This window comes from Eschrichtius robustus, chromosome 3, assembly GCF_028021215.1.
Source record: "Eschrichtius robustus isolate mEscRob2 chromosome 3, mEscRob2.pri, whole genome shotgun sequence".
NCBI classification, from domain to species: Eukaryota; Metazoa; Chordata; class Mammalia; order Artiodactyla; family Eschrichtiidae; genus Eschrichtius; species Eschrichtius robustus.
In genome coordinates, this window is record NC_090826.1 from 94,607,577 (window position 1) to 94,628,989 (window position 21,413).

Genomic DNA, 21,413 nt, shown 5'->3' on the forward strand with positions numbered 1-21,413 from the left:
ACTTGCAAAATAGGTATTAGCAACTTGGGAGAAAAATCCTATAGATGGTAAAAGCACTTTATTAAGAGTGTTGCCTTGCGTTTATGGGTTCCAGGAGGTTCATTATACTATTTTCTCTACTAACATGCATCTTGGAAAAATTTTGAAATTAAAAGTCTTTTAAAATTGGAAGAAGTGGAAGGAGCAGGAAGAGAGGGAAAGGAGATAATGCATTCCCAATGCTCCCTGATTGCTCAGATGATTTTGGGTAGAAAAGCGCAGTGGTTGAGAATCCACCTGCCAATGCAGGGGACACGGGTTTGACCCCTGGCCCAGGAAGATCCCACGTGCCGCAGAGCAACTAAACCCGTGCACCACAGCTGCTGAGCCGTGTGCCACAACTACTGAAGCCCACGTGCCTAGAGCCTGTGCTCCGCAGCAAGAGAAGCCACTGCAATGAGAAGCCCGCGCACCGCTACGAAGGGTAGCCCCTCCTCGCCGCAACTAGAGAAAACCCGCTCGCAGCAACGAAGACCCAACGCAGCCAAAGATAAATAAATAAAATAAATAAAAAATAAATAAATTTATAAATACTGAGAGATCACCTGAAATCTGGATTTTTTATAGTTTCTCTTGAAAAATTAGAGAATGTGGCAGAACTGGATCTAAATTCCTATGGGGAAACAATCAGCTGGAGCTGACTGGTGATTGCTCCCCTCACCCAGTGCCTGAGTTCCCCATCCCCCCAGACCCCACACTCATTCCTTTACACATAGTATACTTCATCGATTGACTCTGCCTGCCTGACTCTTATGATCTTTGAGTTTGTGACCTCGAATCTAGATGATTGTTGTAATTGAGACAGCTGTTTACTTGGAGACAATAAACCGTGACAATTGCAGACAACGCTTAAGATTTTTTTTTTAAGTTAGAAACAGCAGTTAGATCTGTTTTGTGATATTTAGTCCTATTAAAAGCAATCCAGATCAAGCAAGTGCTCCATTTCTTCTTTTTAAATTCGGGAGTTTTATCTGTGTCTTAAAAATTAACAAATTTTACATTCTACTTTCATGTTCTGTTAATACCCTGAACTAATTATTGGCGTACATATTTTAAAAAGTGAAATAGCAATAAAAATACCACATTATGTTTAGATTTATTTTCATATTTACTCTGAGGTAGCAAGAACTCTTATTATCTATGAAAGTCTTAATATACCATTGTTTAAGTTGATATTAGTACTCACCACTAACAGCTTTCAGTGGTTGAGAGTGGTTCTATAGGGGACTAGACTTCATCCTGGGCAAAGAGCAAAAGAAACAAAAGTAGAGGAAGAACCAGGAACAGCCTCTCAGTTCCCATAGATTAGGGTTGCATTTTGGTAGGGAACATTCACCCCAAGTGGTCTCCTTCCTCTCCTGGTTGTCTCCAAACTCATTTGATGTGCACATCATCAGTAAAAGGTAGGGAACATGTACCCTCAATATATGTATATTCTTTTATGTAAAAATGGAATACATGTTTTGCACTAATACATTTTAAGCATTATAAAACATGTCAAAATAAGCAATTTGTAGCATGATGTAACACATGTGGAAATAGATGTTCCAATATTTTCTTCAACTCCCCTAACGGGCTACTTTGGCCCTCTTCTTAACTGTATCCACCCCAGTGTTTCCCAAAGTCTACTCTATGCAACAGCAGCTCAATGTCATTTTAATAACAAAGGATTTAATTGTCAAGTAAGTTTGGAAAATGCTAGGTTAAAATTAGGTAGGTTTCCTTGCCATGTGATTTCTCATCTTTAATACAGAATCACACTGTGAGTTCTTATGAGGGAGAGCGCCTATAGGGCTAACATTCCTTGAAGATCTCTTTGGGAAATCCTGCTCTATTCAAGTTTTCTAGAGATCATCTTTGCTTGCTGTTTGCCATCCCTTTCCATAGAGTCCCATATAATCACCAAAAGATCCTGGACACCAATTCTCAACCTCTGAATTCCAAACCTTTCATCTCACTGACTCTTTTCTTTCTTAAGACCATGTCCTTCCTCCCCTTTGCACCAAGAACCTTGTGTCTTTTTTAATAAGCCCTGTTTGGGTCTTAGCCTCAGCTCTCTTCTTATCCATGCAACTGTTGTATCTTAGCTTTAGGTAAGACTTGCCTGCCTAGATCCACTCCAGTTTCTAGGATGAATCCTGGTCTTAGATAAAAGGGATTTAAAATAGATCTACTCCACAATTTGGAACTTGCCACAAATTCACTCTTCCTGCTTTGTCTTGATTATGTGTAGGAACACCTATTCTGATAAATTTTTTATTCCTAGGACCCAGTTCCCACTGTACTCCATTGATGATAATCCGGTGATTGCTAACCTGCCTGGCATCTGGTCCTCTCAAGAACTTTAAACTCTTGCTATACAGAGAATATGTTTATCAGGGACTGAAACAGAGTAAAATATCAGTTAGGTTCTGTTCAGGAACTACTGTAGTGTACCAATATTTTGATCATAAAGAAACAACAACTTAGATTTGGTTCTGCCCACTTTCTGCCACTACTAGCTGTGCAATCTTGGCAGTTCACTTAAGTCCCAGTTTCCTCAGCTGCAACATTAGAATAATAACAGTGCATTCCCCATAGGATTGGTTTGTTTGTTTGTTTGTTTTGAGAATCAAATAATTTAATTCATATATAAAGTATTTGGAATAGACTACTTAGAACAGTCCTGGCATAAAATAGATTCACAATAAATATTAACTTTTGTCATTATTGTTGTTGTTTTAAACAAATTAAAACATTAGGTATTTAGGTACTTTTCTGTAGCATTAGATATTGTTTCTGAAGAAAGTTGGGCCTTTTTTGTAATTCAATAAAAATCAAATGTTTGTGTTTCATTTGGGGATCTAAAACTGCACATTTTGTTTCTGGTTTTAATATTTCTTAAGTTGCTCAATACTGATTATTCTTAATATATGTCAAAATAGTACAGTAGAAAAGTAGTGTCAACCCACTTTGGTCTTAAGAGTTCAGATCCCTGTAATTATCCTGTCCATTTGTTTTTGTTTACTACCTTTTATATGGTGTCAACATACCAGACTGTACAGAGGTGGTCTCTCTTGGTGGAAAAGCTTCTTTTCGACAGCAACGCCACAAATACTCACAATCATATTCATCACTTCTTTAGGTTAGCCTGGTGTTTGTTTTGTTTCGTTTGATATTTCTTGTACTACAATAGTAAAATAGGATTTGGCCATCAGATGTTAATAAATTACTGCATTTAAAGTTTGGCAAAATTTATTTTAAATCTTGGGCTGTCCACCATTCAATAAGTAGTATAAATATTTTCCCTCACCCTGTAGGCTCATGAGCCATCAAATACTGTACTAAAACAATACTGATCCTGCAGCAAGATAAAAAGAAGGCTAGCAATAAGGACAATGTGATTTTACACTTTAATATCTAATATTAGATCCAAAGTCCAATATAAAATAATCTAATATTTAAAATTCAATATCTTCTGACTTCCCAGTTCTGAAATCATTTGAGTAGACCAGTGCAATCCATTCAAGACAAGTAGATTTTCTGCTGATATGGCCCTGAACTAATATTGAGGAAGATCTGCAATTGCCTAAAATCAGTCCTTATATTGGCTTCTGTAAGTGAGAGTTAACCACAGCAGATTAATGAAATTAGAAGATGAGAAATAAAGGAGACATTTATTCAATAATTTTAGTCATAGAGCATCCTGGCTACTAACTAAAAAGATTTAGCCAATAAATAAGAGAGTTTTTTTGCACTGGGAATACATCCTGTGTTTGCAAAATTATAATGTAGATACTAGCAACTTAGTCCCACACTTAACCTTCTTTCATGAGTATGTTTATCTTTTCCCTTCCCACTACATTTATTTGCACTTTGTCATCAAAATGGATCTGTCTTAAAAGTGCATTGCTTGATCCTTTTTCCCATTTAAACTATTATCCCATTTTCCTTGCTTTCATTTCCAGACCTTTCCAATGCATGCTTTGAAGCCCTGCCCTCCCCTTTTTTTAATCTTTCCACCATTCTCTAGTAAAATAGCTTCTGCCTCAGCACTCTATTATAACAAGTTTCCAAGGTCATTGACAACCACTTTCAAGACAAATCAAAAGATTTTTCTTATTCCTTATCTTCTCCCAAATATCTGGCACTATTGATCATATACTCTTTTTTTTTTTTACTACTGGTCTTTTGAAATTTTTTTTTTTTATCTAGGATAGGAATTGCCTTTTCATTTTCCTGGAGGTCAGATTAAATTTTTATGTCTCTCCTCTACATACATTCAAATATTTAGACTGCCCTAATTGTATATATAAACTCAAATGCGGGTTATAAGCTGCCAATAAAATCAGCTCTAAGTAAATGATGTGTTCACACTTATAACCAAATACATGGACTCTTCCTTCTTCTAGGGGAGTTGATTAATTCCTACATGGTTGGTCCAGAAGAGGTTCCTCCAGAAAGAGTAACTCCATCCCCTACCCCTAAATTCTGGAATAATTTATTAATACTGGGGTTGAGGAATTTCTAATTACCTTTCTGGAGGCACTTAAATGCATCCTTGTTGCAGTTTGATTTTTGACCATCCAGTTCATATTCTTTTCATGTAATTTTAAAAGAACTTTTTGGTCCTTGTGGCTGTTCTCCTTTTGGCCTTCCCAACAATGAAAAACACAAATCTCAGACAATTCTTCAAAGACTCCTTATTACTCTATTTCTCATCTTAGGCTTCATTTTCACCAGCTGGTCAGGCTATGTTTTCCATGCCTTCTGTACTCATGTTGCCCGAAGCAAACACATCAAGGACTTCAAGTGCCTATGGGCATCGATGGCAAATGTTATTTCAGTCTAGGCTACAAGAAGTAGAAGGACCATCATGAAAGTTCACTTGCCAGAGAGTTGTTTCCTTAATCACATCTGGTTGATTGTTTAAACTAGTATTGTCTAATAGAAATATAAGGTGTCCATATAAGTAATTTTAAATTTAACAAAGGGAAAAAGAAACAGGTTAAAATAATTTTAATATGTTCTATCTCCCTAGAATATCCAAAATATTATCATTTCAACATGTATCAGTATAAAGTTATTAATGAGGTATTTACATTCTTTTCTTTTTGTACCAAGTCTTTGAAATCCAATGTGTGATTTATACTTACATCACACTCATTTCTAACTAGCTACATTTCAAGCGCTTAACAACCACATGTGGCTTGTGGCTACCATACTGGAAAACATAGGTGTGAACTGTTAAAAGCAAAAGAGAATGGAAGTGGAAGAAAATGAATCTATGTTGCCAACTATATTTCAGTTTCTGTGTTGTGTGGTTTTTTTCTTTTTTTAAGGTATTAGCTACTTTAATACTTACCTGAGAGTGAGATGTAGTCTCTGTTCTATACTTGAGCAAACAAAGGCCCAGAAAAGTTAGATAATTTCTCCAAGTTCATTTTGCTCATAAATTCAAGAGTATGAATTCAGTCTCAGGTATGATCTCTTCCCATCTGGATTTTAATTACACTGAATTCTGAGTTGGCTGGCAGGGTAGGAGGACTGTGGGTTTTTTTTCTTTTTTCCTAGATTGGCCATATCTACTCTAATAGGTTTGATCCTGAGAGATAGATAAGGTATTCAGTAAGACCCATCTGGGGATGTTTTTATATTTGTCCTGGGACCTTGTATAGTTACAACATAAATAACAGGAATAGTGTTTTTACATTTGGATTCTCAGGAGATTGACTGGTTCTATGTATTCTATGAAGAGATTAACTCCATTTTATTAGTCCACTTTGAAGAACTGAATACTAAACTATTTGGTGGCAACACTTGACTCTGAAAAGAAGGCTTTTATGAGAGGACAAGTTGGAAAGGTCATAGTTAGGAACAACGATGATAGTGAAGAGAAGACAGTGATGATGATAATAGTAATTGCTGACATTTACTGAGGTCTTACTATGTGCCAGGCACCATGCTAAGCTTTTTTATACATATGCTCATTTATTCCTCACAAAAACGCTATGAAAATATACTGTTATTAATCCTATTACATAGACAAGAAAATGGAGTCATAAAGAATTCACATGGGGTTGGGATCTGAATTCTGAGAAAAACGGTTCTGTGCTCTTCTTCACTACAGGAGAGGCTGATACTCCTTGATAGAAAAACTATTTGTTTCAACTGTCTGTGCTTGAAAATAATGATTCCATCTTTGTGCAACACTAACACCCCCATGCATCACTAGTTTGCACCTCACAAGGCTTATCTTTAACTTATTCTTAACCTGCTCCTATTTTTACTGGTTTCTGTTTACCTTCTAATACTTAGCCCTGTTCGCTCTTCCATTTGCATTTTTACCACTTCATTTGTAGTTGGCCTTCCACTTTCTTGTGACTGCTTTGGGAAGTGTAACATACCTTATTCATTCCTTGGGTTGCCGTTCCCAGCTCTAGTCTCTTGTTGAAAATATGGTTGGGTCCACTTAGCTCCTTAAGAATATTCACAGCTCCTTGCACTGGCTCCTGAGTATTCTGTTTTGCCCTCTAGGCTCTTGGGACTTTATTTTTTAAACTAGAATAATATGTAAGGAGGATATTTGGAGAAAACAGAAAGACTAGCTAGATTTGTAATGAAATAGGAAAGCAGTAACTAAAAGAAGATAAAGAGAGGAATGGCGAGAAACCAAGAGAGATAAGGAAGCCTATGCAGGCCAAGTTTGAGACCAAGTTAATGGGAGCTTGGAATGAAGTAGGAAAGATTTGGAAATCAGTAATTATGACATGCGAGATATTTAGAGAGAAATGAGGATGGAGAACTTTAGAATGTTTTGTTGAACATTATGAATTAAATCTCTATGACATTTTCTTGATTTTCAGTAACATTAGATATCAAACTAACATTTTGCAAATGGAACTCCGCTGGGATAGGCAGTAATAGAGGGTCAATCTTATACTAGTTGCAGACAGATACCTTATTACCAACATTTTCATTCTCTTCCAGGCATTAAACCTTGGTGTCACCAATGATTCTTTCTATTCCTTTTTTCTCCACTTCCAATCAAATTCCTGCAGAATCGTGCATCACCGTTTTCTTCACTTTAGTGCAGTTCCTTGTTCTCACACCTAGTTAATTAAAGCTACCTCCTAGCTTACCTCCCTACGTCCAGTCTATTCTCCCTTTCATTATATCCTGCACTGTAGTTATCATGACATTCCACTATTTCTAAGGATGTCTCAGTCCCTGTTCTAGACGTCGGTGGAAATAGACTCACCTAACTCTAGGCCAGTTTTGAATCCTTTCTGGCTTCACAATAAGACCTCTTGATTTGAAAGTGAAGTATGAACTAATGTTTGAGATTCAGGCAGTGTCTCTCTAAATAATGAGAAAAGTCTTCTTTGCCTGCTGTTCTAGAAGCAATCATGCAGCATATAGAGAGTTGAGGACATTAGAAGACATAGAGTTGCTTCCTCAGTTTTTGAGAATTTTCATATTGTGTTAAACAGAAAAGCTAATTACAGAAACAACTTGCTTTATATTCATCTGTTTGATCATCATTTATTGACTGTCTACTGTGTGCCAGGAATTATGCAGGATACAGAGATGAATAAGATATGTCCAGGATTATTTGCATGTCCACTTCTAGAATTCTGACTGAATCTTACTTTTTGATTCTTCTTCATGACTTGAACAAGATTACTCTTAACATTAAGATTACTCTTAATATTGGACTCAACTTGATCCTTTTGTTTTCTCAAGAAAGGAATCTGGAAAACCAGTGAAGAAAGCTGTGTATGAGATACCTGCTATAAAAACCACAAACGACTTTCTGTTTCCCGGTTAATCAAACCCAAACACTTCTACCCGGCTTTCAGTGCTCTCTAAAATCAATTTCATGTGGTACATTCAAACTTATCTTCCACTACCTTACAGCTCATGCCTTGGCCTATCAAACATTAGGTTCATTTTCATCTTTACAGATACTTAACTTGAATAGGTTCCATGGCATATCTGAACCTTAATTTCTTCATCTGTAAAATTAGAATAATACTTGCCTCATAGGGAATTGTTAGGATTAAATGAGATGACAAATATAAAGCCCCTCTCACAATTCCTAACCATAAAAGGTGTTCAGGAATCACTGATCCCTTCTTCATTCCAAAAAGAGAATGTCTTCTTCACCTATGCAAACCTGAGACATCTTTGGAAGCCAGCACTCTGCCTACTCTAAATCCTTCATAATGACTTTATAACTTTTATACCTTTCTTTAACAATAAATTTTTGCACATATTTTCTGAAAACTAGACAATTCATTTTTATTTAACCTACCCAAATAAAAGCCCTCTATAATAAAATGTTTTATTTGCAAAATGATACATCTTTCCAATTTTGTCCTGCTGCTACATTATAGCTGTTAAGGAAGAATCAACCGTATTATAAGCTAGTCTATAACGTCTAACATAATGCTTGGCACATGAGAAATGCTTAATAATTTTTGTCATTTAACTTGTTTTGGTTCCTGATAGTGGCTCTGGTAAACTAACAGCCACTCCAGCCTTACAAATAAATGAAGATTATGTTTATTGTTGGTAATACACCAAGAGAGTTATGTATCTGTTGATGTGAATAAAATACATTCACATTATAATGAAATAGTGGTTATTATAAATGTAATAAATATTGATATATCAATTTAGTTCATAGATATAATTATGGTATGAACCATGTATATATATGGTATGAACTTGGGCAAGAAAACTGGATTTAGAGAAAATGTATTTCAAGGTTGGAAATGCTGAGAATAGAGCATCTTAGTGGAAAAAAGGAAAATGAAAAGAAGGAATAGGAAGGAAGAAAGAAGAGTTGTTTTAGTTTAGCGAGCCCTAAAATATACTACCTGTGTCCCAGACAGTGGCAAGACCAGGTTTTAAGAGCCTAGAGCCTATGCAGTTCTGGAACCCTCTTTTAAAAAGAGAAATGCAAAAAATGTAAACACAAAATTAGGTACGAGGCCTGAAAAGCAGCTTGTGTAATTGAGTGGCTCTGAGGTATAAGCTTCATTCGTTTCTTAAGAATCAACCTCTGGGCCCAGGTAGAATTTTCAGGATCTCTGTAATTAGGACAGCCGTTTAAGCAGTAACACAATAAACAAAGACCACTTCCCTCTTTTCCAGCAAAATATGTGCACTGTCTTTTTGTCCACCAGTTTCCACCTTACACATTTTACATTCTTTCAAGGATTTTGCATTACTGAGGCACTTCCATGCCTATTTTGTTTTAAATTACAACCACCTCACTTGCTGCTTCTTCCTTCCTAATTTTATTTAGTTCTCCATAATTGTCCAAGAATAAATAAAACTCTTGGTATTTAGCTACTCCTGTAAACTCAGAAGGATGCTGTGGGTTGGATAAGTAAGACAAGATGGGATAAGGAAGAGAGATCTTCAGCTCTAAAGCCACTAGGAGAAATACTGCTGTGACTGATGGAGAAAAATGAAGATCAAATGAACACCAGGAAAGGACTGGGACATAATTGCAGCTTATGCCATTTGTCTTTGTCCTCCAGCCTCACCAGAAGTCCCAGTAACTATATCAATCACACACACAGGCATACTGCACTTGGAGTTGGACTCTTTGTTTTTTGTTTGGTTTTATTCTTTTTTTACACAGTGTATTACATCAAACAAATTCCATCTACAACTTAGGGAGCTAGGAAGTTCTTTAAGCTTGGTTATCTGTTTGATCCCAAATCACCAACCTATGGGCAAATCCCTCCCATCTCATTCCATACTTTACTTAATTTATCCTGTTTCCTCCCTGGCTTCCTGTTTTTCTGCTTTCCTTATTTCCTTTAGATCCATAAACTTCTATTGCACATTTATTATGTACCAGTTCTTCTCATAGAACTCTAGTGGAGGAGACATAAAAATAAACAATTGGAATTAATATGATGAATCGTATGATAATGCATATGGTCCCCTGTATATACACATATACTCATAGGTTGGTACAATTGACTCAAGAGGTGTGAATATGAGTGAGTAAAAAAATAAAAAATACAGAGGCCAAATCTTGAAGGATCTTACAAGCTATGCTAAGGAATTTGCATTGTATTCCTGAAGGTAATGGGAAGTCTGTTAAAGAGCTTTAAGAGGCGGCGTGATACAGTTAGGTTTGGATTTTAGAAAGGTTACTGTAGCAGCTATGTAGAGAATAGATTATAAGAGGACAATATAATATGAAGAGAGAGCATTTAAGAAGCTATTACATGGTTCTGAAGATCCTAGGGGCAAGACAGGAATAAAGACGCAGACGTAGAGAATGGACTTGAGGACACGGGAAGGGGGAAAGGTAAGCTGGGAAGAAGTGAAAGAGTGGCATTGACATATATACACTACCAAATGTAAAATAGGTACCTAGTGGGAAGCAGCCGCATAGCACAGAGAGATCAGCTTGGTGCTTTGTGTCCACCTAGAGGAGTGGGATAGGGAAGGTGGGAGGGAGATGCAAGAGGGAGGAGATATGGGGTTATATATATACGTATAGATGATTCACTTTGTTATACAGCAGAAACTAACACACCATTGTAAAGCAATTATACTCCAATAAAGATGTTAAAAAAATAAAGAAGCTATTACAGTAATTCAGGAGAAGAATATTTTTTAAATATTTAAAATATTAAAAAAAAACTAAGGACAGTATTGGCAGTGTGAACAAAGCTGTGGTGATGAGTTGCATGTAGAGAACTTGGCTGATGAACAGATTGAAGAAAAAAATATATAAAATGATTCCCACGTTTCCCACTTGGGAAACAGAAGAATTTGGTGTCATTCTCAGAGTCAAGGCATACAGGGGGAGGAGCAGGTTTAATGCTAGCTACTAATTATTGAGCACTCATTGCCTGCCAAGGAGATGCTAAACACTTAACATGCATTATGTAATTTTATCTCAGATTAACATCATGGAGTACATATTATTATATGAATTTAAAGGAGAAATCAAGCCTCAAAAAAGTCAAGTAGCTTGTCCAAAATTACATAATAGTTAAATGGTAGAGCTGGAATTCAAATCTAGGCAGATCTAACCCAGATCTGCCTTGCCTCTTAATAAACAATACACCAGTGTTTATCAAAGTGTGGTCTAGAGGGGATCTGCAACCCAATATATTGAAACAGAATTCCTGATGAGTAGGGACTGCACTCACCAGGTATTTCTTATACAAGTTAAAATTTATATGCCATTGCATACATAGTATATATTATGACTTGGTGGAAGGAGAATGACAACTTCACTTTTTTAAAAAAATAAAAATAGAACTACCATATGACCCAACAATCCCACTACTGGGCATATACCCAGAGAAAACCATAATTCAAAAAGACACAGGCACCCCAATGTTCATTGCAGCACTATTTACAATAGCCAGGACACGGAAGCAACCTAAATGTCCATCAACAGAGGAATGGATAAAGAGGATGTGGTACGTATATACAATGGAATATTACTCAGCCGTAAAAAGGAACAAAACTGGGTCTTTTGTAGAGACATGGATGGACCTAGAGACTGTCATACAGAGTGAAGTAAGTCAGAAAAACAAATATCGTATATTAACGTATATATGTGGAATCTGAAAAAATTTGTAGAGACGATCTTACTTACAAAGCAGAAATAGAGACATAGATGTAGAGAACAAATGTATAGATACCAAGGGGAAAGTGGGTAGGATGAATTGGGAGATTGGGATTGACATATATACACTATTGATACTATGTATAAAATAGATAACTAATGAGAACCTACTGTATATAGCTCAAGGAACTCTATTCAATGCTCTGTAGTAACCTAAATGAGAAGGAAATTCAAAAAAGAGGGGGTATATGTATATGTATAGCTGATTCACTTTGCTGTACAATATAAACTAACACAATATTGTAAAGCAACTATATGCCAATAAAAAATAACACTAATAAAATAATAGGATAATAACTCTACTACAAGATTGCATTAATTTGAATATTAAAAACATTATATTTAAAGTCTGAAAAAAAATAAAACATGGCGATTTTAGTGTATGAAGAATACTACCTGGATTACCATAGGGGTGGAGAGCAGCAAATATTTTCAGGCTGGGATTTGATGCTGGGATAGTTTAATTCACAATTCTCAGCCTTGATAAGGCTAGTGGTGCTGCAACCACTGCAGGGCAGTTTAGATGAAATATCATATGCAGGAAGGGTGGTGGAGTAGAATAAATTATCACCCAGCTGAACCCCCCAGACTCCTCCTCCTTCATACTCTTGTTCAGTGGGCTTTGACACCTACATCCAAATCTGTTCCAAGCTTGAAATGTCTCTGTATCTTTTCCTAAAAACACTTGCACATTTATTTTTGCATCTTACTCCATAAAATTCTGTTTTTAGTATAAAAATATGTTTAATTATGTACCAAGGGGTGAAACTCCAGGAAGTTGTATAGGGTTGTTAGTGACACTGATTACCCTCAAGGACACCTGATGCTGTCTCTGAGAGCATGAGTAACCAATCTGAGAAACATGTGATTGTTGCTTGTTTAGTCTAAACTTCACTACTAAATTGTAAATATTTTATAGTATTATTTCTGTGTTTTTCACAATACTTTAAACATAGCAATGGTACCCAGTAAACAGCTAATGAACTTGGAAGAGAGACATTTGAAAGAAATAAGGAGTATGAGAAATCAGAATAGACACACCAAAACCCAATCACATTTGAGTGTCACATTGGGAAGATACCTTCCTGCCTCTCGTGATTAAGTGATCACTTCAACAGAGGATGCTTTGGTCTTCCTATACTCTCTTAAAGTTGGTGGTTTTCAGAAGGTGGACTTCAAGCAGATCTTGGACTTACTTTCTCATGTGAGAGAAAAAGGAAGCAAGTTTTGAGAATCAAATCTGATCTTTCAGGATTCAAAATGCTCAAACTAATTCTCACAATGCATGATGGCATCAGGGTGCAGAACATTCCTACCTTCGTGGTATTTTATTCACCTTGTTTCTTTCAAATTACTTTAACTTAGACTGCTGACAGCTTGCTTCAGCTTTGTGTTATTTAAGTGTCTGTGTTCTGGTCTATTTTGAGACTATCTATAAGGCAAAATACTGTACCAAAGATTTTTAAGTAATGTTTATTAAGAAAATAAATTTGTAAAAGCAATTGCCCTACCAATTACAATAGTGTCAGCTTACTACAGTGTTTTCTGTAGATATTCACTTTTGAACCCACTTGATTCTATGAATATTTATTTTTTCTTCAGTACATACAAAGTAATGATTTAGATTGCTATATAGGAATCCATTTTTGTGGCTTGTGGCTTGAGACTTTTATTGGCTCCTTCTTAGAAACTTGGTCTTCTTGACCTCTGCAGCCTTCACCAGTTTGAAAATTCTAACCATAATTCTCTGTGGGGATTTACACCGGTGTCTATTATGGCTCGAAATCTGTGATACGGCTTCTAGCATTCTTGTTGTAGAAAAGTTAAGCCCTCCCGTCTTTATTCTTGAGTTAAAAAGTCCACACACGGTTAGTGTTGTCAGCAAGCAGATGGAAACAGGCAACAGCTTCGGTCAGGCCTTAAGCCTGTGTCTATGGCAGGGAGGAATCTTTGTGATGGGCAAGGGGTTCCATTAGAAAATGGAGTAGTAGGTTTTTAACTTCAGAGTTACAAAAACAAAATTCTGTATTTTCTGTCATTCTTAGAGTGGCCGTATTTCCCAAACTAAAAGTTGGGATTCATGCTCTGACAAATACATAGGTACTTTTGTAACGCCAGTTTCAGAAAATTTTAGTTGGGTCAGCCCCATAATATTCAGGCTGTGCTGTTACCATGTATATGCCCTACATTGGGACCCAACATGCCAATCAATAGGGTAGGTTACAAAGTGAGATTTCAGTGCCATTTGAAGAGATTGCTGCCCTTTGTTTCCAAAGATACAGTGGACAACTGGAAACACACTGCTTTATGGGCCTTTCTCATCTGAGGATATATAGAGTCTATCCCCATAGCTGTGGGCATCAAGGCTTGTCAGTATTGGTGGCACTGATATTTATCTTTCAGATTTCTGGGAAAGATACCCACTATCTTGGATTGTTCTTACCTCTGGGTCTGATTTCTCTCTGTCCTCCCTTATGTCAGTAACAAAGCTGTAAGGCCTGAAGAGGGCACCTCAGCATGACTAATTAAACATCAGCTCCCATACTCAGAGTAGTCTGAGTTTCATCCAAAAATTCATAAAGGATGGGCCTTTCCCCTTTATTGTAGCCAAGAAAAAATCTAGAATTTCCAAGACCAAGAAGTTCCAAGAAAGGACTGGGAGTGGGGGTCCCTCCAACCAAAAATTACCCCTCTGATATAAAGAGGTCAATCACCAGCCTCCCAGAAACTGTCCTGCTTGGTTGGCTCCCAATGAGCTGTATTTAAAGAGGAGAAAAAGCCATCTCCTGAAGGCGATAGCCCAGCCTAGCAGCTGAAGCATGTTGCTCATGGTCTGTCTGTCTGAGAGGTGAGCAGGGGACTGTGCTACTGGTTTCTTCATCCTTCGAAAGCCTTGCACTGGCAAAGCCATAGTGATGTCCATTTCAAAGTCACAGTGGGAACAGGTCTGGAGTGCTATCTCAGAATGCAGTTTCTGCTCCCCTTGCCTTTGTGTCTTTTTTTTTTTTTTTTTTCCTTACTGTCCCTTACCAATAAAACAAGCAAGGATGAGCCAGATGCAAATGGTTGGAAGGCAGCTCTGTGTCAGTGTTTTTCACAATCTATGTAAGTGTTAACTCAAATGCTTCTCACAGCCACTTGTAAGTTACATGCCTGCTTGGCATGTAACTTACAAGTTTGTAACAGATCTCCCATGAGAATTCCTTATAGTTCCAACTGTCATTACCAATATTTTGCCAATAGGTAAAGCTTGGAAAAGCAAGTTCACAATGGTAGGAACCACAAGTATTACACTGTATACTGCTTATATAGGATTTTCTTTTTTAACTCTGAAGGATCTAGCAGATCTTAGGTGAAAGGATGTTCTTTTCATAGTGTCACTTACCAGAAGGAAAACACTTCTGTCCATAGAAACAGTACAAACATATCTAAAATTTTACTTATCCCTCTAAGTTCTGAAAGGACATTAAAGAAGAATAATAACATTGCACTTTGGCTACAAAGTGCTAATTAATAACTAACTTCAGTTCTCCCAGTGGTAAAATACTACATTATTTTTTAAATGAAATTAAACATCACAATCTTCTTCTAATTGTTATAGAAATATTTAGCAGCAATATCTGTTTAATTATTTAGGCATCTCTTAATGGTATAAATATTATCAGCACCGTCATAAATATTTTCTGCTTTGTCCATAGACAATCAGCTAAGGATCTGTTGCTTGTAGGACTTAAATTAAGATCTATTTAAGGCTGCCTGCTGGCCACAAAATAATGCTTACATTTGCTAATGCCTGAAACTGCTAGATTTAGCAACAAGAAGTGTTCTTTGCTTTCACAAGTAGGAGGAAGTTATTTTTCTTATATAAATTTTATTGTTGCTGGTATTAGAGAGATTTAGGGTGTGGTTGAAGTAGTTGAAATTTTAATTAATCTAATCCCTTTAACAGCAATTGTTTTCATATTGATAATTCTCTGTAACAACAGTGCTGTACTACAGATCACACCCATATGAAATATTTACACTAAATATTTTAGCATATAATCTCACCTCCAGCTTTCTCTTTCCAGAATGGTAAGATTTTCAGCTTTGGCTTTCTTATTTTCCTCTTTTTTCTCTTTCACCCAGCATGCAGGGTTTCTTCTTAGGGAACCAGAATGATTTTCTTTTTCCTCTGCTAGTTTTCTCTCAATGTCATTATCTCTCAGTAAGTTATGTTAATGGCCATCAAATCATTAATCTCCTAAAAGAGCACGGATGCTATGAAATAAGAATAGTTCAATTTCTTGTTTGTTTGTTTGGGTTTTGGTATCTACAGTCATTTGGTGTGGATTTTCATTTGAAATGATTTGTTTACTCATCAATTTCAATAAATTGTTATGCTGCTGAAATTATCACTAGGAGTAGAGTCAGATGAAGGACGAAACTGTCATTTTGGTCAACCTCTGATTATCTCCTGTGTAAACTGGGAATTGTTCTTAATCTGCTCAAATGTCATATTCTCGAGGCGAGACTTTCTCTGACCTCCCAATATAAAATTGCAGTCAGTATCCTTTCTCCAACAGCATTCTCCCCTTTAATTGGCTTTATTTTTCTGTATAGCAGTTATCATCATGTAACATTATAAAGCATTATACATCTGGGTTTTTTAGTGCATCTCTCCCCAACTAAGACGGAAGCTCTGCTAAAAGCAAGGATTTGGATTTTTCTACTGTTGTATCCTGAGAGCCAAGACAAGTGCCTTAAATATAATAATACAGTAGGCAGTCAATAAATAATTATTGAATACATGAAGCTTAAACTACCAGATCAGTGCAAAGAAACAAAATTTTCCCCTTTTCCTGGCATGCATTTTGATGGCTGACAACTTGATGTAGGTGTAAGCATTTATCCTGGTCTGGCTATCTTCTCAGCCCAAGTGGAAGGGTGTCCCGCTCCAGAACAAAAGCAGACAGTGCTGGATGTGGCTATGTCTTCATTAAACAACTAAAACTTCGGGTTGTGCCCCGTTGTTTGGCATCCATCCACATGTTTACAACTTTAAGAGTAATACAAAGCAGAGAATCTCGAAGGATGCTCTCCAGGAATCTATACTTATGTGGTATATAAATAGGGGTTACTAAAACAAAAAGGGGATCCGTGGTCAAATAAGTTTCTGAAACTAGGTAATATATGAAGCTAAGGAAGGTTCTTAACGTCAAGGCATCTCAGAGGTAGGATAATGCTCATTAGGGCTCTCCAAGGCAAGAAGACCTTAGGCTGTGTTTTCCAAACTCATTTGGTCATAGGCTCTTCTGTTCTGCCAGTCAACTCTTGTTTCCAAGACTAGATTGCATCATAGGGAATTCCATTGACTTAGGAGTTGAATGGGCCAGGTCAGGTGCAGGAAAAGTGGGTTCCGGCTCCACCCCTTACTCACTCTGTTATATGACCTTGGACAAGTTACTTAACACTTCTGTATGCCTCACTTTTCTCTTCCGTAAGTTAGGGATGAAAAGGATTACCCAGGATAATGTATGTAAAGTAAATGATCTATAAGTGCTAAATAAACGCTGGGTATTGTCAACACCTTTTATCAAATGTAGAAACGAGTGCTTTTTAAATAGATATCTTCAAGCATATTTTCTAAGACAGGTTTACTAGTATTGACCCACACCCAGAGTCAGCTAGCTGTGCCTCCTTTTTTGTCACAGACCCTGTCCGCATCTGAGGAGCTCTGTGTATCTAAGCAGAAATCAAAGAAATGCTATATTTCAACAAGACTTAATACAAATGTCTGATAACTCACTTTGGTTTATCCCGCAGAGTTGATTTCCTGTGTTTCAATACCCTTGACCTCAGATGAAGACGCTTTTGTCAGGAGAAAGGTGGTAGCATCCAAGTTAATGATTGTGCAGATGGCTACCTGCTGACAGAGTTTGAAGTGACCATATTTTTTCCAGTAAATTTCAAATGAAGGTGTGATTTGTGTAAATCTGACCCCTTCCAGTAAAATGTGCATTTCCATATATTTAGAATTTATAAATCCTGACAGATTCCACAATATTTATAGCCCTCCATAAAAAGCCTTTGCCAGTTTGCAGAGCTCTGCATTTGGCTCTCTGGTATGCTTAAGAGAGTTTAAATAATAATAAATTTGGTGATTTATTCCACCTGGAACAGAAACTTATTTTGCCCCCATTGGCTCACTATGAGGGGGATACTATAAATAGTGCCACAGATGCTGGGATCAGGAATAGGGAATTGAAATTCAAGAGAGAACAGAAACATTTCCATTATCACTGATGCCTTGAATATATTTTTAAAACATTTCTGGTCCTCAAATAAAGTACCTTCTCTCCTTTCTCCTACCCCATCTCAATTACACTCAGACCCCCAAACCTGTTGCCAGCTTTAGGATTCAGTTGCATTAATGGAAAAGAGAGAGTGAAAGTATTAGCTGACTAGGCAGGAGAAAGTTGCCTCTAGGGAGGCCAAAGCAAGTCTCCAATGTTCGTCTTACATTTCACAGGAGTCAGCTGGTAACTGAGCATTAATGTCTAAAGTGTAAATTCATTATTTGAGATCCAGCTCATGCATCCTGCAGATATGATGAAAAGGTCTCAGTTCATGAAAAGGAAAAAAGAAAAAATCTAGTTGTACTTACAAGAGAAAGCCTAAGGACAATGTCAGAGGATCGATTCTTTCACCCATTCATGCTTATAATTACCCAGTACAGGGTAATAGAGAAATACCTGAATAGTTGACTCCAAATGATACCATTTTTTAAAACACAAAATAAACCAAAATTGGGGAGCCAATTGTTTGCCATAGAATCAGTCTACCAATGAAACCTGAGAGCAGCCATTTAGTTTCGCATAAGTGGTGTTATAACTTGTGATATATGACAAGGAGACTTATTTTCAGCTTCTTGTTAGAGTGGACTGTGAAGGAATTAGCCTTTGTGTGAGGGAAAATAATAATAATGGCTAACATCCACGGAGAGCTGACCGTGGGCCGGCACAGAGTAATACATCAAATGGCTGTGACTGTTTGCAAAAACCTTCTAATTAAGTACTGGATTTTCCTGTCCTGATAAGTTGGAGCACACCCCCGCCCAAAGTCTTTCCTGAGCGATCCCCTTGCCTCTAGCTAATAGGATGGCAGATGTTGGGACCAAGCCCCAGAGCCTGTAGTGTACCACATTTTAATGATTTGTGGTGAACAAAGTAAATGCTTTAAAAGCAAGCTTTATGAAGCAGGGACCCAGTTAAGTATGATGGATTTGAGGTGAAGCAAAAAGAAGCTGGATGTCGTATGGGGGTATTGTTTCCCAAACAGGACACAGGTATCTACGGTTCATTGCTAATTCTAAAGCTTTACTTGAAAAATGACTTCTTAAAAAATGTGCTCTTGAGGAATGTCCTTGAGGCATGGAGGAATTTCCTTGCTTTTCTATAGCATCTTTCTAAGAGGATGCGGAGGTATTGAGCTGTTAGACAGTTGCTCAGTGTCTTTGTGCTTCTGAGATCACATTATGGGTCTAACACATATGGGATAAATAAACTGTTTTCATTTCTTAAAGACTATGGAAGGAAATAAGACAAGAAAATTACCATATTGCCTTTTTTTTTTTTTTTTTTTTTTTAAGCTATTAAAGAGGAGAATCCAGTTAAGGCAAATAAAAATGATTACTGCAAGCAGGTTGTTGTTGGTTTTTTTCTTTTTCTCCTAGCCTCCCACTCAGCAACAGCAATATGGCAAGACTTGTGTCACACCAGTGTTTTGATGCACCCTCTTTTGTTCTTCTTCCATAGGGCAACCCCTACATGTGCAATAATGAGTGTGATGCAAGTACCCCGGAGCTGGCACATCCACCTGAGCTGATGTTTGATTTTGAAGGAAGACATCCCTCTACATTTTGGCAGTCTGCTACTTGGAAAGAGTATCCCAAGCCTCTCCAGGTTAACATCACTCTGTCTTGGAGCAAAACTATTGAGCTCACAGACAACATAGTTATTACCTTTGAATCGGGGCGTCCAGACCAAATGATCCTGGAGAAATCTCTTGATTATGGACGAACATGGCAGCCCTATCAGTATTATGCCACAGACTGCTTAGATGCTTTTCACATGGATCCTAAATCCGTGAAGGATTTATCACAGCATACGGTCTTAGAAATCATTTGCACCGAAGAGTACTCCACAGGGTATATGACAAATAGCAAAATAATCCACTTTGAAATCAAAGATAGGTTCGCGTTTTTTGCCGGACCTTGGCTACGCAATATGGCGTCCCTCTACGGACAACTGGATACAACCAAGAAACTCAGAGATTTCTTCACTGTCACAGACCTGAGGATAAGGCTTTTGAGACCTGCCGTTGGGGAAATATTTGTAGATGAGCTACACTTGGCACGCTACTTTTACGCCATCTCAGACATAAAGGTTCACGGAAGGTAAGAAAACAACTGTCTGACTTGAATGAGAATGGGTGTGTCCAAAGAAAAGGCCAATTTGCTGCTCCTGCAGCCGTAGAGTGACATTTGTCCCTTTCTACTGTAACATTTTCTCAGGAACGCCAGCCTAGAGGTAGGTTCTGAGGCGTTTGAGACCCTTCTAACTCAGCAGTAATTTGTGATCCCAGACTTGCTGTCACTGAACCTGAACCTGGCAGGATTTCTTAGAATTTAAACCAAAGGCCAAAAAAAAGCATCTTACTTGAGAACAAGGAAGTCCCTAGGTCAGGGCGTGGTTTAAGTCTTTAAGGTAAGGAAGCCAGGGGAACAAAGCCAGCTGCTCTGTAAAAGGGACTGAAAAACAAGAAATACATCTTACTATTGTTTTTTTGTTTTTTGTTATAATCTTGCTTTTTTTTTTTTAATCAGTTCAAGAGGAGTATTTTTTTTAATTAATTAATTAATTTATTTATGGCTGTGTTGGGTCTTCGTTTCTGTGCGAGGGCTTTCTCTAGTTGCGGCGAGCGGGGGCCACTCTTCATCGCGATGCGCGGGCCTCTCACTATCGCGGCCTCTCTTGTTGCCGAGCACAGGCTCCAGACGCGCAGGCTCAGTAATTGTGGCTCACGGGCCTAGTTGCTCCCCGGCATGTGGGATCTTCCCAGACCAGGGCTCGAACCCGTGTCCCCTGCATTGGCAGGCAGATTCTCAACTACTGCACCACCAGGGAAGCCCCCTTACTATTGTTTTTGAATGCAAGAGAGAGTTTCAGCATGGTTCAACTCTCTGTTTATGTTTTGTTATATCGTACCAAAAAAGTTCTGGAAGTGAAAGTTATATCTCTTTACATTTATTAAATCATAACCGAAAGCATTTAGGAAATACACTGCATTTGTTAAAGAGGGGCAAGCTCTACTTTTCAGGTTTTGGATGTTATTATCTTAAAAGGATATGCTATCATTTAAAATATGAACCTGACTCAGGCTGCCTTCATTTTGTCAGTCAATTACGGATGCACCAGAGTTCAAATGCATTAATGCTCCCAGTCAGGCATATCTTTGTTTTGATAATATACCAGAGACACAATTGAGCAAGTTTCCAGGGATTTTGAAGACATTTAAATGAAAAACTTGAATAATGAGAACCAGGACCACCAACACAGAGATTCTCAACCAGATTTTGAAGTGTGGTATGCTACCAGAATAGCTAACTGATGGGAGTTGAAGCATGAGATGATGAGTAGGGAAAACTAAAGGTAAGAGTGGAGTAGAGAGCACATTG

General features: G+C 37.5%; 1 protein-coding gene across 2 annotated transcripts in view; it reads left to right on the forward strand.

Annotated features, from left to right (window-relative positions):
* The window catches only part of NTNG1 (netrin G1), a 318,816-nt gene that overhangs the window by 139,770 nt on the left and 157,633 nt on the right, over positions 1 to 21,413 (forward strand). For both annotated transcript variants that reach the window (XM_068538092.1, XM_068538091.1), the window contains exon 2: positions 19,492 to 20,132. In XM_068538092.1, the coding sequence (XP_068394193.1) occupies positions 19,492 to 20,132 (641 nt within the window). The remainder of the gene's footprint in view (positions 1 to 19,491; positions 20,133 to 21,413) is intronic.